Source organism: Heterodontus francisci, chromosome 17 (genome assembly GCF_036365525.1).
Source record: "Heterodontus francisci isolate sHetFra1 chromosome 17, sHetFra1.hap1, whole genome shotgun sequence".
NCBI lineage: Eukaryota > Metazoa > Chordata > Chondrichthyes > Heterodontiformes > Heterodontidae > Heterodontus > Heterodontus francisci.
The window spans coordinates 83,566,489-83,585,350 of NC_090387.1; the positions used below are offsets into that span (position 1 = coordinate 83,566,489).

The following is an 18,862-nucleotide window of genomic DNA, read 5'->3' on the forward strand; positions in this document are numbered from 1 at the left end:
TGCCTGCTCGCCGCTCCATCCCGCCGTTCCCAACTGCTCGTCGCTCCATCCCGCCGCTCCCGACTGCTCACCGCTCCATCCCGCCTCTCCCGACTGCTCGCCGCTCCATCCCGCCGCTCCCAACTGCTCGTCGCTCCATCCCGCCGCTCCCGACTGCTCGCCGCTCCATCCCGCCTCTCCCAACTGCTCGTCGCTCCATCCCGCCGCTCCCGACTGCTCGCCGCTCCATCCCGCCTCTCCATCCCGCTGCTCCTGACTGCTCATTGCTCCTGATTGCTCGCCACTCCCGACTCTTTGCTGCTTCATCCCGCCGCTCACTTCTTGCATCGTCACTAGCACCCCACTTACTCCTGACCGCCCCCCCCACCCCCCTGTCCACTTCTCCGGGGGCGAGGCGGATGGAACAGCGAGCAAACAGGCGTGGGACAGAACAGTCAGATTCAGAGGCATTAGTCGGGAACGACGAGATGGAGCAGTGAGCAGTATGAAGTGGCGGGAGGGAGCGGGGAGAAGGCGAGAGTAGGAGGGTGTGGGAAACTGAATGCGGCGATTGAGGTGGCGATCACAGGAGGGAGCGGGGAACAGAAGCAGCAATTGTGAGAGGGAGCAGGGTACTATTGGAGGGTTGGGTTTTGCGTCAAGTTGAACAACGCCATTGTTATTACTGGCAGCTGCCTGAGACGTTTCTGTTGATGAGGCTGCATTTGCGCATGTGCTAGTACTGCACCACCTATCAGTTGCATTGTCAGCAAAAGCAGCCTTTATACGCAACTTGTGGATAGGACATTGAATGCACTGTCTGACAGTAGCTTTCAAAAGAGAACTGAATAAATACTTAAAGGAGGAAAATTGCAGGGATATGGAGAAAGTGCCGGGGAGTGGGACTAACTGGATTGCTCTTTGAAAGAGCCAGTGCAGGCTTGATGGGCCGAATGGCCTCCTTCTGCACTGTACTGCTGTATTATTCTATGATACCAATCTGTCCAAGGCGGGGAGAGAGGGTGACCGAGAGAATAAGAAGCTCCTCCCACATACCAGAGGAACTCTGCCATCCTGTAGTGTACATTCTTTTATCCTCTCTTCTGTCCCTTTGTAGATGATATCACAGACGTAACCCTGGAAAAAGAAGTGAAATCCATTACTATACATCCCAGTCACAGACACGCATGCACGGAAGCCACTCTAGTACCAGAACCACTTTACTTCAGATATTAGGAGATCATGGGCCAGCTCATCCTGCTTACACTGCAAAATCTGGCTCCCCTATGAAAGCTGCACAGCTCCGGCACCGAAAACTAACTCTATGATCTTGAGGCAGGCATAACTCCCCTGGACCATAACCTCACCACCAAACATCAAGTCATCACATCCCAGACCATCAGTGACCTCACCTGGGGATATTTCCCCCGCGGCCTCCACAGTTCACCAAACCTGCACAACCCACTTCTACCTCCTTCCCAAGATCCACAAACAGGATTGCCCTGTTCGACCCATTGTTTCAGCTTGCTCTTGCCCCATGGAATTGATTTCTTCCTATCTCGACTTTATTTTTTTCTTCCCTTGTCCAATCTCTTCCGACCTATATCCATGACTCTTCTGATGCCCTCCGCCACTTTAATCATTTCCAGTTTCCTGACACAAATTGTCTCCTTTTCATCAAGGACGTCCAATCTTTCTATATCTCTGTCTCCCAGCAGGAAGGCCTGAGGGATCTCTGCTTTTTCCTTGAACAGAGGCCCAACCAGTCCCCATCCACTATCACCCTCCTCCGCCTGGCTGAACTTGTTTTTACATTGAACAACTTCTCCTTCAATCCACTCACATGCTCCAAATAAAAGGTGTTGCTATGGGTACCCACATGGGTCCTAGCTATGCCTGCCTTTTATGGGGTTTGTGGAACATTCTTTGTTCCGGTCCCACTCAGGCCCTCTCCCCCACCTCTTTTTACGCACATTGATGCGGCATGCGGCCTCATTATACTTAAATTGCCAACTTGCCAACCCACCTTGTGGAAGCAGGTTGGTTGCCCTCCCCACCCCGTCTCTGTTAAAACCGGAAGTGGGTGGATAGGAGCTGCATTGGGGTTGAGATTCAAGATTTTTTAACACTTTAATCTCCCACCTGATCCAAACCTGCCTGCTTTTTGGAATTAAAATACCATCTCTGTTTTGCACCCCACAGATGCTGCCTGACCTACTGAGCATTTCCAACATTTTCTGTTTTTATTTCAGATTTCCAGCATCTGCAGTATTTCACCCTTTTATTTATACAGCACCTTTAATGCAGTAAAATGTCCCAAGGCACTTCAAAGGAGCGTAATTGGTCAAACTTTGATACTGAGCCACATTTCCTCGATGGAATACAAACCCATGGACACCTGCAGATCTTCAATACATCACCAAAGTAACTGTTCTTCATGTGTGGACATTGACAGTGATGGTTGGCTGGCAATCAAAATAGGGGATATCACAACCAAGTTTGATCCTATCCCCAATGTAACACTTTTTTGCAGACATCACTGAATAGTAAGCGGAAACACAAGCTGAGCTTTCCCCTTGTAACCTGGGCATGCTGAGACTGATTATTGTGCTCCTAATGCCATTTTGGTTGAGATCAGTTAACTGAGCACAAATGTACGGATCAGGAACTCAAAGGGTAAACTCCATGAGGCATCAGGCAATTCATTCCAAATTCTTTTTTAAAAAAAATCTTTATACAATAAATAAAATATTTATTTGAGAGGAGACCAGGCTGAAGTATGAGAGGAGAAACAAGACCATAGAGGACTGGGAGACAGAAAAACAGCATCAGAATAAATAGTCCAGAAAAATAAGGGATCAGACAGGAACAAATGAAAAGCAGACTAAGGCAGTGGGTTTAGAATGCATGTGCAAAAACGCATAGAGTGTAACAAATACGGTTGGTGAGCTGTAGGCACAAGTTGCCATGTAGGGTGATGATATAGTAGTAATAATGGAATTGTGGCTCAAACAAGGGCTAGAATAGAAAATAAACATTCCCCGCTACAATGTAGGAGAAATAGGGATGGACAAAAAGGGAAGTTGGCAGAATGGTTAAAGATACTGTTACAGCTCTAGACAGGAATCATGTACTTCTGGGCTCAAAGACAGGAGGGTAATTGGATAAGGCGGGTAATTGGGTGAAAGGATCACAATGCGTGATTAATCCATGGTTGTTTGTAGCAATGCAGGCAGCATGCAAACTTCATGCTGCTTGCTCATTTAATTGACAGTGGCATGCAGCCCAGTGCTAAGCGAGCTGCTGAGCAGCTGCACACCTCAGCAGGAGGCCCAAGTTCCACTTAAAGCTAGCCTCCACTACTTAAAGCAAGCCTGCACTTCTTAAAGGCAAGGTGCTTCCAGTCTGCAGCAGGTGCTGGAACTGGTTCAAGAAGAGTCACGGTGCAGAAACAGGAGCGAAAATGGTGCAACTGGCCCGAGAGCGTACCCCAAGGTTCTGTGATGCAGCACTTGAGGTCCTAGTGCAGGAGGTGGAGAGAAGGAGAGAGGACCTCTTCCCTCAGGGGGCAAGAAAGCCCTCTCGAAAGTCATTGCAAAGGCAATGGGAGCAGATAATCATCACGGTCAATGCCAGCAGTCTAGCTCTGAGGACCTGGATGCAGTGCATGCGTCTGTCTGTTCAGAAAGAACACAATGAATTCCCCTATCCTAGCATAAGGAGTGGATGACACCCTTCTGTTGCAGCAGTGAATGGCGAAATGGGAGATGTTACTTATGTCACCTGCACAGACCTGGAAGGATCCCAACGTGAAGAAATTCAGGGCCAGGGTCACCTTCACAGCCACCTGCTGCACCAACCTTGTCCTGCTCTGAGGATGCAGGAGGTGGCAGATTTCTGTGAGCGTAGACGATATACACACTGCTTCTGGCTTAGATGGAGGTAAGAGAAGTGCTGCTGGAAGACCCTTGGTGGATAAGGCCTCCTGCTGAGAGCACTTCTCTCCTCCTCCTCCTCCTGTGAGCATTTTGTCCTCTTCTTTGCTGCCTCTGCTCCATCTCCATCTCATGCTGCAGCCCAAGGGGGATTGCAACAATAGCATCCATGAACAGGAGCAGGCCTGACCAGAACCCTTGCAGTCACAACCAAGGCAGCACAGTGGCGCAGTGGTTAGCACCACAGCCTCACAGCTCCAGCGACCCGGGTTCAGTTCTGGGTACTGCCTATGTGGAGTTTGCAAGTTCTCCCTGTGACTGTGTGGGTTTCCGCCAGGTGCTCCGGTTTCCTCCCACAGCCAAAGACTTGCAGGTTGATAGGTAAATTGGCCATTGTAAATTGCCCCTAGTGTAGGTAGGTGGTAGGAGAACGGTGGGGATGTGGTTGGGAATATGGGATTAATATAGGATTAGTATAAATGGGTAGTTGTTGGTCGGCACAGACTTGGTGGGCTGAAGGGCCTGTTTCAGTGCTGTATCTCTCTATGACTCTAAGGCCTTCTCAGTGTTGACTTTACCAACTTTAATATCTCTTCAAAACACCAGGCCCTTCCATAAACTGAAACAGAGCCAGTTCAGATTAATCAGTAACCAACCTGCAAGTCGTTGATGATCCCTTTAAATGGCAATGGTTGGTCAGGGTGGGTGGTCTTTCCTGCTGCTAAACGCATGTATTTAAGAGAGGGCATTAGCTGGAGCAGTGAGGTCAAAAATGGCAGTGTTGGCATCAAATCAGCATCACACGCTGACTGATGTCACGATCTGCCAAATATGAATACTTCTAGGGCATGTTCCTAATGCCCATGCTCGCGCCCTCGCTGAGATGGCATTCATCGCGCACATACCAGAAGTGTGCGCATACAGTGTGAACACATTTTGGTAGCAAAATGACACTCGTAGCATCAAAACGACAAGGCGCTATAGAGCCCTATGTTGCAGCCAGGATCTTTAAACCTGGAAGTATTTCAATTGGTGATCAATAGAGTTCAGGAGAGATACGTTTCTCTAAAAAACAAGAACAAACTAGTCAATAATGATACACTATGGATGAATAAGACGATAAAGAAATACTGGTAAAATTGAATCAAAGGAAGAAGGCACACACCAAGTACATAGACAATAAAGGAGAGGATGATAAAGGGAATACAAAGAGTTTAGGAAAGAAGTAAAAAACAATTAAAACAAAGCAGAACAATTAAATTAAAATATCAAGGACCATAAAAGAAATAGTATTCTACAGACACATAAATGACAAAAGAAAAATCAGGCTAGGATAGGTCCATTGCACAAGTTAAAATCACAGGCAATGACAGTGAAATGGCAGAAATATTAAATAATTACTTTAACTTGGTATTTACCAGGGAGAGTAACACGGTGGACCTGCCATTAGAAGAGGAGAATCAAAAAAGATCTCAAAACATTTAAGATAGAAAAGGGAGATAATTGATAGACTAACCAAACTCAGAGAGGATAAAACTCCTGGTCCAGATGGATTGCATCCGCAAAAATTAAAAGAGGTTATGGAAGGTCAATGAAAGGGAAACAGCGAGAGCGGAGCCAGAGCATAAACAGACTGGGAGAGAGAGAGAGTTCACTCAGTGAGTGGGAAACAGCGAGAGTGGAGCCGGAGCACAAAGAGACTGGGAGAGAGAGAGTTCACTCAGCGAGCGGGAAACAGCGAGAGCGAAGCAGAGCACAAAAGACCGGGAAAGAGAGAGAGAGAGAGCGAGCACAAAAGTGAACAGTCACAGGAAAGTTGCAAGGTAATTGGTTGGTGAGTAACTGCTGTTAGGGAGTATCTGTAAATAGCTGGGTTAGTAACTACAGTAAAGAGAAAGGTAAGGTCTACAGTTTTTTAAAAATACAGTAAGTAGTGATTTTTAGGGAATCAATAATAGGGTAATAATAGTAGGGGATTTCAACTTCCCTAATATTAACTGGGATAGTCTTAGTGCAAAAGGCTTAAAGGGGGCGGAATTCTTACAGTGCATACAGGAGAGCTTTTTGAGCCAGCACGTAGAAAGTCCTACAATAGAAGGGGTAGTACCGGACCTAATCCTAGGGAATGAAGCCGGACAAGTGGTAGAAGTGTCAGTGGGGAAGCATTTCAGGGATAGTGACCATAACTCTGTAAGATTTAAGGTAGTTTTGGAAAAGGACAAAGATGGACCGGAAATAAAGGTACTGAATTGGGGGAAGGCCGATTTCAATATGATAAACAGGATCTAGCCAAAGTGGACTGGGAGCAGCTAGTTGTGGGAAAGTCTACATCAGACCAGTGGGAGTCATTCAAAAAGAAAATACTGAGAGTTCAGGGCCAACATGTTCCCGTAAAGGTAAAGGGTAGGACCAACAAGTCCAGGGAACCCTGGATGTCAAGGGATATAGAGGATTGGATAAGGAAAAAAAAAGGAGGCTTATGGCAAATTCAGAGGGCTGAAAACAACAGAGGCCCTAGAGGAATATAGAAAGTGTAGTGGGGTACTTAAAAAAGTAATTAGGAGAGTGAAGAGGGGGCATGAAAAAACACTGGCGAGCAAGATAAAGGAAAATATAGTATTTTATAAGTATATTAAGGGCAAGAGGATAACTAGGGAAAGAGTAGGGCCTATTAGGGACCAAAGTGGCAATCTGTGTGTGGAGCCAGAGGATGTGGGTGAGGTTTTGAATGATTACTTTTCATCTGTGTTCTCTATGGAGAAGGACGATGTCGGTGTAGAGATCAGGGAGGGGGATGGTGATATACTTGAATAAATTAACATTGAAAGGGAGGAGGTATTAGCAATTTTAGCCGGCTTAAAAGTGGAAATATCCCCAGTCCCAGATGAGATGTATCCCAGGCTGCTATGAGGCAAGGGAGGAGACTGCAGGGGCTCTGACAAAAATTTTCAAATTCTCTCTGGTCACAGGTAAGGTGCCAGAGGACTGGAGGACAGCGAATGTGGTACCATTATTCAAGAAAGGTAGTAGGACAAACCAGGTAATTACAGGACAGTGAGTCTAATATCAGTGGTAGGGAAACTATTGGAAAAAATTCTGAGGGACAGGATTAATCTCCACTTGGAGAGGCAGGGATTAATCAGGGATAGTCAGCATGGCTTTGTCGGGGGACAGCGTGTCTAACAAATTTGATTGAATTTTTCGAGGAGGTGACTCGGTGTGTAGATGAGGGTAAAGCAGTTGATGTAGTCTACATGGGCTTCAGTAAAGCTTTTGATAAGGTTCCGCAGGGGAGATTGGTCAAGAAGGTAAGAGCCCATGGGATCCAGTGCAATTTGGCAAATTGGATCCAAAATTGGCTTAGTGGCAGGAAGCAGAGGGCGATGGTCGAGGGTTGATTTTGCGATTGGAAGCCTGTGACAAGTGGTATACCACAGGGATCGGTGCTGGGACCCTTGCTGTTTGTAGTGTACATTAATGATTTCGACGTGAATATAGGAGGTATGATCAGTAAGTTCGCAGATGACACGACAATTGGTAGTGTCGTAAATAGTGAGGAGGAAAGCCTTAGATTACAGGTCGATATAGATGGGCTGGTAAGATGGGCAGAGCAGTGGCAAATGGAATTTAATGCTGAGAAGTGTGAGGTGATGCACTTTGGGGGGACTTACAAGGTAAGGGAATATACAATGGATGATAGGACCATAGGAAGTACAGAAGGTTAGAGGGACCTTGGTGTACTTGTCCATAGATCACTGAAGGCAACAGCATAGGTAGATAAGGTGGTTAGGAAGGCATATGGTATACTTGCCTTTATTAGCTGAGGCATAGAATATAAGAGCAAAGAGGTTATGATGGAGCTGTATAAAACGCTAGTTAGGCCACAGCTGGAGTACTGTGTACAGTTCTGGTCGCCACACTATAGGAAGGATGTAATTGCAGAAGGTGCAGTGGAGATTCACCAGGATGTTGCCTAGGCTGGAGCATTTCAGCTATGAAGAGAGACTGGATAGGCTAGGATTGTTTTCCTTAGAGCAGAGAAGGCTGACGGGGGACCTGATTGAGGTATACAAAATTATGAGGGGCATAGATAGGGTAGATAGGAAGAAACTTTTTCCCTTAGCGGAGGTGTCAATAACCAGGAGGCATAAATTTAAGGTAAGGGGCAGGAAATTTAGAGGGGATTTGAGGAAAAACTTTTTCACCCAGAGGGTGGTTGGAATCTGGAACACACTGCCTGAAGGGGTGGTAGAGGCAGTCACCCTCATAACATTTAAGAAGTATTTAAATGAGCACTTGAAATGCCATACAAGGCTACGGGCCAAGTGTTGGAAAATGGGATTAGAATAGATAGGTGCTTGATGGCCGGCATGGACATGATGGGCCTGTTTCTGTGCTGTATAACTCTATGATTCTAAGACAGCAGGGGTCCTATTACATATTTATAAGAATTCATTAGAAAAGGCAATAGTGCCAGGTGACTGGCTGACAGCTAATGCGATCCCTATATTTAAAAAGGGAAATAGAACAAGTCAAGGTAACTATAGACCAATTAGCTTAACATCAGTGGTAGGAAAGATAATGAAATCTTTATTCAAATATGTAATAGAAAAACATCTAGAAACCGAAATTTCAAAATGCTTTCCCAACCTTATTGAATAGGTTAGATGAGGGTAATATAATAGATGTAATATATTTGGATTTTCAAAAGGCCTTCGATAAGATACCGCATAGTAGACTCATGGCTAAGGTCAGAGCTTGTGGAGTCAGAAGACAGGTAGCAAAATGGATAGCAAACTGGCTAGAAAACAGAAGACCGAGGGTACAGGTTAAAGGCAGCTACTCAGACAAAAGGTGGGAAGTGGTGTTCCAAAGAGATCATACTGGTACCACTGCTGTTCACTATATTCATAAATGGTTTGCACCCAGGATTTGAAACAATTTCTAAATTTGTAGAAACACTAAATTGGGGCCTGCTGTCATTACGAAGGAAGAATGCAAAAAAATGCAAAAGATGTTGGTCAACTTGCAGAATGGGCATTTAAATTGGCAAATGAATGTCAAGTGTGAGGTGATGCATTTTGGTAGGAAGAATAGGAGGACACATGCTGTTTGGATAAATGAGTGTCAAAATAATAATAAAAAAGGCTTGCATTTATATAGCGCCTTTCACGACCAGCAGAAGTCTCAACGCACTTTACAGCCAATGAAGTACCTTTTGAAGTGCAGACACTGTTGTAATGCAGGAAATGCAGCAGCCAATATGCACACAGCAAAATCCCACAAGCAACAATGTGATAATCACCAGTTAATTTGTTTTTGTGATGTTGATTAAGGGAAGTGGGATAGAGGAGCAGAGGGATCTGGGGGTACATATACATGAATCACTAAAGTCAATGCAAGTTCATAAGACCATAAAAAAGCAAACAATGCACTAGGGTTCATTTCTGGAGAACAGAATTGAAAACCTGAGAAGTTATGTTAAAATTATATAGAACCTTGGTTACAGCATACTTGGTCTACTGCGAACAGTTCTGGTCTCTATATTACAAAAGGGATATAGAGGCACTAGAGAACATGCAAAAAAAGGATGATACCAAAACTGAGAGGTTGCAATTATCAGGAAAGACTGAGCATAGGAGCTCTTTATTCTAGAAAAGAGAAGACAGAGAGGTGACCTGATAGAGGTTTTTGAGATAATGAAAGGGTTAGGTAAGGTAAACGTGGAGAAAATGTTTCCACTTGTTGTGGAGACCAAACCTTGAGTCATTAACAAATCCTATTGGGAATTCAGGACAAGTTTCGTTACCCAGAGTGTGGGGAGAATGTGGAACTTGATACCACATGGAGTGGTGGAGTCAAATAACATAGAGGCATTTAAGGGGAAGCTAGATAAACACATGAAAGGAATAGAAAGGTATGCTGATAGGGTGTGCTGGAGAGGGATGTGAGAAGACTCATGTGGTGTATAAACGCCGGCAAAGAGCAGTTGGGCTAAATGGCCGTGTTTCTGTGCTGTAGACTCAGTATTTCATTGGAGGTAAGGGGCAGAAGAGTAGATGGACTGTAAAATTCTATGATTCTTGGGCAGTGTGCATTGACAATTCTTACCTCCTGGTCAATGAGGTAGACGCCGTGATTCCTGGCATAACTGACTGTGCTGGGGACAGACACCACTTTGACACCACTGAATCCTTCCCAGCAAATATCTAGAAAAAGAGCCACAACATTTATAAACTATTAATATAACATATTGTTGGTCCAGCAATCAAGATCAAATGAATTTCTTCAATTTTATGCAGCAATGTAATGAAGTTTTTGTTTCAAAAAGTCATGAAGCAGCAGCCTCTTAGGACATGGTACTAAGCCCAACTGCCTGGTAAGGATTTAGGCCTTTACATTGTTGTGCACTGAGTTCGATGATCTTGGACAGGGCAGTATTGACCTTGGTGCCCCGAGTTGGAAAGTGGGGCTGGGGGGGGCGGTTAGGAAATCAGACTTAAGTTCCCACTCTGACTGGAGGAGGATTCTTTTGTTTGTTACTTAGAATCACACAGAAGTAGGCCATTCGGCCCATCATGCTGGCTCTCCTACCATTAGAAATAGTGTCTGCCTATATATCTGTCAAAATGTCTCATCATTTTGAATGCCCAATCTCCCCTTAACCTTCTCTACTCTAAGGAGAACAATCTTGGGTTCTCCAGAATACTGAAACCTGTCATCATTCTAGCAAATCTCCACTACACCTTCTCCAAGGCCTTGACATCCCTGCTAAAGTGTGGTGCTCAGAATTGAAAGCAATATTCTAAGTGGGGCCTAATCAGTGTTACAGCCACGTGGTGAGATTTAGGTGATTCCCCCTGTTCAGTACCCACCTGACCGCAACAATTGTGTTTTGTTGTTAGGGTTTAACTTCCTGTGTTTTACTTGTCAGATAAATAGATAGCGACAGGTTTTCTTGTAGATTTAAAACAGAAAACCAATTATTTATTGATTAATACGCCTTACCCCCAAAATTGTTGCAACTACATCCATTCAAGCATTCGCTCATACACACACACACACACACACACACACACACAAACACACAAACAGAAACAGACAGGAAAAAGGGGTAAGCGATTATAAGTGTGCAATAAGTTTCGGGGGTCACAGTAAACCTGTTGAATTTTCTTGGAAGTCAAGTTCTTGTTGGTTGCAGGCCTGAGGTGTTTATAGATTTCACTCTTAGTTGAAAGTTCAGTTGAAAACAGTGGATCACTTCTAATTCACTGCTGTATAAAATGTAGATGTAGAATTCTGCAACAGGGCATGTCCCTTCTGGTTTGCTGGAAACAAGCTTCTTGGATGCTACTTTCTGGGTGTTTCTCTTTTTCTCTCTAGGCTGCCTTTAACGCCTTCTTTGCTTCAGAAGGCGGTGTTCAATTTGGGAATATTTTAGGATGGGTGTAGGATGGGTGCAATTGACACCTCTTAGCTTTGAGGATTTTCCTTTGTCCCTGTCAGACAGTTTGAATATACAAAGGCCAAGTCCTTTTCCTTCGGTGGCCATTTTGGGGCACATTGTTCACTTCTTTAAAGAAAGGTCCATTTTTTAAAAGACAAGGTCAGTTTTTATAACTCTTCAGTTTTTGTCCATAAAATTTCACTGTTGCACTTCTTGTATGTGTAACACCAGTAATTTCTAAAGGTTTAGTAAAAATTTCTTACTTTTATGCCTCTATTTATAAAGTCAATGGTCCCATATGCTTAACAACTTGGCCTGCCACCTTCAAGGATTTGTGTTAGTATCCCCCACATCCCTCTGTTCCTGTATTCCCTTTAAAATTGTGCCACTTAATTAATATTGCTTGTCATTTTTCCTTCCAAAATGAAACACTTCACACTTCTGTTTACATTTATACAACACTCTGACAAGTTAGATTCTGCCTGTGTTGCCTGAGCTGACTTTTTTAACATAATATTTCTGTAATACAAGATTCAGCATTTTTCTCCAGAATGAGCCATCTTTCTGGAATTACTCTCAACAATGGTAATATAAGGTATTAATTCAGTGGGTGGACTGTCATATACAATCTCAAGCATTTCATGTCGTTTTTGAGAAGGTGGCATGACTGTAACATCTGAAAGTCTAGACATTATCCCATACCATTTGCATGCATAGCAGGAAGCATAGCTAAGGCTATGTGGGAGCCTCCAATGCATAGAAACAGCAGTTCCCATTTAGCCCCTCAAGCCTGTTCCCACCATTCAATGAGATCATGGCTGATTTGAGTCCTAACTCCATATATCTGCCATTTCCTATATCTTTTAATATCTTTGGATAACAAAAATCTATCAATCTCAAATTTAAAATTTACAATAGATCCATCAGCAATGTTAATTGTATATCAATTGTGTTTAATTATATGCAGGTGGAGGGCATTAATTGGGACTTCACTTGAGCAGGTATAAAAAAACACTCACTGAAACTGGGCTGTAATTGAGTTATGAGGTGTATGTTTCACTCTGTAAATAAATGTCAGACTGAGTAAAGATCTTTATTTAGAGATACAGCACTGAAACAGGCCCTTCGGCCCACCGAGTCTGTGCCGACCATCAACCACCCACAATCCTACACTAATTCCATGTTCCTACCACATCCCCACCTGTCCCTATATTTTCCCTACCACCTACCTATACTAGGGGCAATTTATAATGGCCAATTTACCTATCAACGTGCAAGTCTTTGGCATGTGGAGGAAACCGGAGCACCCGGAGGAAACCCACGCAGATGCAGGGAGAACTTGCAAACTCCACACAGGCAGTACCCAGAATTGAACCCGGGTCGCTGGAGCTGTGAGGCTGCGGTGCTAACCACTGCGCCGCCCAATCGACAATTCAGTATACTTAATCCTGCATCTCAGATTTAAGGCAGCAGCCAGACAAGTCTGTCTCACACAGATATAGGGGACGAGCTATGTCAAGCAGACAGCGAAAGAAAGATACCTGCATTGAAAAAAGTCTCAGTTTAGTTTTGCATAGCTTAGCTAGAGAAGTTAAGCATGTTTATTGAGACGCATTTTACTCTTTTTTTAATAATCGAGTAGCCTAATTTATTGTTCTCACTATACAATGTGTATTGTTCATTCACGTGTTTTATGTAAAATAAACCAATGATTTGAAGTAGTGCGCTCGAAGTTCTAATATGCATTTGTAGTATGGAGACAGAAATGCACACTGTACTCTCAAGTGTGGCCTAACCAAGGTTCTATATAAATTTAACATTACATCCTGGTTTTTCCTCTGAAAATGAACCTCATAACAAACAGATTAAAGGTTTAAATGCATGGCTGAAAGTGTGGTGTGGGAGGCAAGGGTTTCAATTCATGGGGCACAGGGGACCAGTACTTGGAAAGTGGGAATTGTTCCGATGGGATGAACTCCACATAAACTGAATTGGGACCAGTGTCCTGGTGAATTGAATAACTAGGGCGCTGGATAAGGCTTTAAACTAATATGGGGAAAGGGATGATTCAGATAAGGGTAGATTTATAATCTGAAGAGAAAAGTCAAGGCTGTAGAGCAGAATAGTGATTTGGGTAAAATCAAGCAGGTTTGTCAGCAAGGGACAAAGCATTTAATAACAGTAATAAGACATGAGCAATGAAGGCCACATCAGGAAAAATTAGGAAAAAGTTAAAATTAAAGGCACTATATCTATCTACACAAAGCATTCATAACGAGATAGATGAATTAATGGCACAAATAGTGATAAATGGGTTGGATCTAGTATGCATTACTGAGACGTGATTGGAGGGTGACCTAGGTTGGGAACTAAATGTTCCAGGGTACTTGATTTTTAGAAAGACAGGCAAAATGAAAATGGAGCTGGGGTAGCCCTGGTATTAAGAAATGAGATAAAGGCACTAGTGAGAAAGGATCTTAGCCCAGAAAAGCAGATGTGGAATCAGTAATGCCGGAGCTAGGGAATAATAAAGTGCAGAAAACACTGGTGGGAGTAGTTTATAGGTCCCCTAACAGTAATCATAGTGTTGGACAGAATAAAAAACAAAATCAGGAAATTAGAGGAACATATAACAAGGGTAATACTGTAATTCTGAGGGGCTGCATATAGAATGGACAAAGCAGATTTGCAAAAGTAGCTCGGTGGAAGAGTTCATGGAATGCATTCCAGACAGTTTTTTGGGACAATATGTTGAAGAACCAACTGGGGAACAGATTATTTTAGATCTAGTATTGAGACAGGGTTAATTAGCAAATTTATAGTAAAGGATCCTCTGGCAAAGAGTGATCATAATATGACAGAATTTCATTTCAAGTTTGGTTGTGATGCGGTTAAGTCCGAAACTGGGGTCTGAAATTTAAATAAAGCTAATTATGGAGGTATGAGGGGTGAGCTGGCTGAGGTAGATTGGGAAATTGGGTTAAATATATGACGGTAGCTAAGTAATGGCAAACATGTAAAGAAATTATTCATAATTCTCAATGAATATATATTCCCTCGAAGAATAAAAGCTCCCGCTGGAAAAGTGGTACAACCATGGCTAACGAGAGAAGTTAATGATGGTATCAGATTAAAAGAAGAGGTTTACAATGTTGGCAAGAAGAGTAGAAAGCCTGAGGACTGGGAAGGTTTTAAAAAAAAAAAAATCAGCAAAAGGTGACCAAGAAATTGATAAAGAGGGAGAAAATTAAATGAGAGTAAACTAGCAAGAAATATAAAAACGTATTGCAAGAGCTTTTACAAGTATGTAAAAAGATAGTGCCTGTTGCCTTTCCGCCACTGAATTTAGTCCAGGGTAGGGAAGGTTGAGGACGGCTTTCTCGCCCAGAGGCTAACTGAGATCCTTAAGTGGCCAGCTAATGGCCACTTAAGACCCTCACCCTGCCGTCACTGGCATTTTACCAGCAGCGGGGGAGGCTCGCTGCCAAATGTGGAGCCGCCCAGTAAACCAAATGGCCTCCCTGTGGGCTGAGGTGGTGCATGGACAATCTGTGGCCCATGAAGGACCCCCGGTGGCAAAGGCCACCCCTGTTCCATTGCTCCCAGTGACACTGCTGGGACTGCTCATCTGCCTGCCCTGACTGGCTGGCAGCTCTTGAAGGTGGGATCCACGTCCTTAAAGGGATAGGGATCCCAGTGCCGGGCAGTTAATTGCCTGAACACCATGAAATGCAGCTGCGGGCCCCCCAAATGGCAGAGGTGGGGATCCCCTCGCCTTTTTGACCTGGTACCAGGGACCCCGCCAGCTGCATAAAACCCAGCCCAATATTAAACAAATGGTTTGTGTCTGCCTTCACAGTAGAGGACAAAAGAAACACACTGAAAGTGGTGGGGGACCAACAATCTAATGAGGGTGAGGAGCTTAAGATAATTAATATTAGTAACAAAATGGTATTGGAGAAATTAATGGAACTAAAAGCTAACAAACCCCCTCAACCTTATGGGCATACCCTAGGGTTTTAAAAGAGGTAGCTTTAGAGATAGCGGATGCATTGATTTTGATCTTAAAGAATTCCTGAGATTCTAGAATGGCCCACATGGATTGGAAGATAGCAAATGTAACACCACTATTCAAGAAAGGATGGAGAGAGAAAACAGGGAACTACAGGCCAGTTAGCCTGACTTCAGTCATAGGGATAATGCTAAAATCTATTATTAATGACTTGGTAACGGCGCATTGGAAAATCAGAATATGATCAGGCAGCATCAACACTGTCTTTTATGAAAAGAAAATAGTGTTTGACAAATCTATTCGAGTATTTTGAGGGTGTAATTAACAGGGTAGATAAGGGGGAAACAGTGGATGCCGTTTATTTAGATTCTCAGAAGACATTCAATAAGAAGCCACATGGGAGATTGTTAGACGAGATTAGGGCTCATGCGAATGGGGGTAATATACTAGCATGGACAGAAGGTTGTTTAACAGACAGAAAAGAGAATAGAAATAAATGGGTCATTTTCAGGTTGGCAGCTATAATGAGTGGAGTGCTGCAAGGATCAATGCTTTAGCCTCAGCTATTTACAATCTATATCAATGACTTTGGTGAGGGGACTGAATGTAATTTACCCAAGTTTGCTGATGATACAAAGCTAGGTGGGAAAGTAAGCTATGAGGAGGATGTAAAGAAACTGGAAAAGGATATGGACTGGAAGCAGGAAATTATCCACTTTGGTAGGAAGAATGGAAAAGCAGAATTTTTTAAATTAAAGATGAGAGACTAGTAAATGTTGGTATTCAGAGGGATTTGGAGGGCGTTGTACACAAATTACAGAGAGTTAACATGCAGGTACAGAAAGCAATTTGGAAGGCAAATGGCACGTTAACCTTGGGCTTATTTAGGGCTTTGGTGAGATCAAAGCTGGAGTGCTGTGCACAGTTTTAGGGCTGGATTTTTGCCGCCCCCCCCACCCCCCGCCTCTGTTCCCAATTTTGGTGGGGGGGGGGCCAAAAATACCAGCAACAAGCGGCATGTCACTTTCAGGATGCCATTCCTGGTGCTGACATGGCAGGAGGAGGGCAGAACAAGGATCCCGCTCTCCTCCCTGTTGAGGCCAATTAAATTAGTTAAAAACTTTGTAAAGAGCTTGTTGGACAGGAGGGTGGAATAATTCAAGGGGCTCATGAGTTTCAGGAGCAATCAGTTTCTGATCAACTAAAGGAAAGCAGATACACAGTGGGGAGACATTCAAGGCTGCTCCAGGGCATCACCCCGGCCCCATAAGAGGGTCAGTGGGGGCAAAGGGGACAGCGTTTGGTAAGGAGGTGCACTTGGCACTGCGCAGGTAGCAGGGAGAGTGGGCACTCAGTCCCTGGGCTCTGAACGGGGTCATCACTCCCCTGGCACCATGGGGGCAGAAGAATAGGGGGCACGGCTGCCAAGGACAACTGGGTGGCCACCTGTCCAAAACGAAGGCTGCAGCTTGCAATGGGAACACAACTGTTAGACTTTGGGCCCGTGGTGATGAGGGGCAACACCCTCTGCAGGGAAGGCGGAATCCCGAGCAGCAGGTGGGCACAGGAGAGGAATGAGGGGCAGGAAGGACAAGCGGCCATATCCTAAACACAGGATCTACATCCGAAGATAGAGCTGCCTGAAGATTTTTTTTTAATTTCCAAAATATACTTTATTCATAAAATTCTGTAAAAATTACATTGCCAAACAGTTTCAAACAGCACCAAAAGATACAAACATTGCAAGGGAGATCAGTTTCCTTCTATACTATCATGAGTTTCTTCACAACCCTTCCCTTTCACTATTGTCATGCCAATTACAGTTTCACATTTACAGCAAATGAAAATATCAACGATACAGTTCAAGGGGTTTCCCATGGATCCAGCCCCTCAGTTCAGCTTGGTGGGGGTCCTTACACTGTGGTCTTTCCCCATTGAGCCTTTGCTGCGGCTGCCCCAAGCTTTAGTGCGTCCCTCAGCACGTAGTCCTGGACCTTGGAATGTGCCAGTCTGCAACATTCGGTGGTGGACAACTCTTTGCGCTGGAAGACCAGCAAGTTTCGGGCAGACCAAAGGGCGTCTTTCACCGAATTGATAGTCCTCCAGCAGCAGTTGATGTTTGTCTCGGTGTGCGTTCCTGGGAACAGCCCGTAGAGCACAGACTCCTGTGTTACCGAGCTGCTTGGGATGAACCTCGACAAAAACCACTGCATCTCTTTCCACACCTGCTTTGCGAAGACACATTCCAGGAGGAGGTGGGCAACCGTCTCTTCCCCACCACAGCCAACGCGGGGGCACTGTACGGAGGGGGCGAGACTTCGGGTGTGCATGAAGGATCTGACGGGGAGGGCCCTTCTCACCACCAGCCAAGCTACGTCTTGGTGCTTGTTTGAAAGTTCTGGTGATGAGGCATTCCGCCAAATGTCTTTGACGGTCTGCTCGGGGAACCATCCGACAGGATCCATCGTCTCCTTTTCCCGTAGGGCCTTGAGGACATTCCGTGCAGACCACTGCCTGATGGACCGGTGGTCAAAGGTGTTTTCCCGCAGAAACTGCTCCACGAAGGATAGGTGGTACGGCATGGCCCAACTGCATGGAGCGTTCCGCGGCAATGTGCCCAGGCCCATCCTTCGCAACACCGGGGACAGATAGAACCTCAGCACGTAGTGACACTTGGAGTTTGCGTACTGGAGCTCTACACACAGCTTGATGCAGCCGCACACGAAGGTGGTCATCAGGATGAGGGCCTGCCTGAAGATGACCGAGACCCAATGCCACAGGAGTCTGTGACCTCGTCATCGAAGACCTCACACCTCGCAACACTGGTCACCATGCCCTATCAAAGTCACTGTGGCCTTAAACGTCTTCATTTCTGGCTCCTTCCAAGGATCAGCTGCGGACCTTAGTGACATCTCAAAAATGGCAGCCTACCACTGCAAGATAGGTCACTGATGCCATCTTTGCCAGAGGTTGACAGCACATTCATTTTATGACAGATGCGGCATCACAGGGACAGATAGCATTGGGTTTGACCTCCATTGCTGGATTCCCTCAGGTGCAGGGCTTCATCGTTTACACCCGTATGGCCATCAAGGCACCCAGTGACTGGTCACTCGATCCATCAACAGGAAGGGCTTCCACTCCCTCAACATCCAACTGGTCTGTGTCCATAATAAGAACTTCCTTCGTGTGTGTGCTTGCTTTCCAGGCTGACAGGATTCTTTCATCCTCCAGCAGACCAGGCTGCCTGAACTGAAAAGTCATCAACCGGAAAAGTTAACTGTTTCTCTCTCCACAGATGCAGCCTGACATGCCGAGCATTTGCAGCAATTTCTGTTTTTATTTCAGATTTCCAGCATCCACAGTCTTTTGCTTTTGTAAATCAATTTATTGTTTGCGCACAGTGTAGTATCCTGGGTTACAGTGTGCACCAGGTTACCCTTGGATCTTGAGATGTAAGAGTGTTTACCTAAAACAGGTATCGCTTGT

The 18,862-nt window shown here is 44.7% G+C and overlaps 1 protein-coding gene across 3 annotated transcripts in view; it reads right to left on the reverse strand.

The window, feature by feature from the left end:
- The window catches only part of LOC137379101 (L-fucose kinase), a 322,051-nt gene that overhangs the window by 62,246 nt on the left and 240,943 nt on the right, over positions 1-18,862 (reverse strand). For all 3 annotated transcript variants that reach the window (XM_068049779.1, XM_068049780.1, XM_068049781.1), the window contains exons 7-8: positions 10,026-10,123; positions 1,036-1,116 (exon numbers count right to left, since the gene is read on the reverse strand). In XM_068049779.1, coding sequence (XP_067905880.1) covers positions 1,036-1,116; positions 10,026-10,123 — 179 coding nt within the window. The remainder of the gene's footprint in view (positions 1-1,035; positions 1,117-10,025; positions 10,124-18,862) is intronic.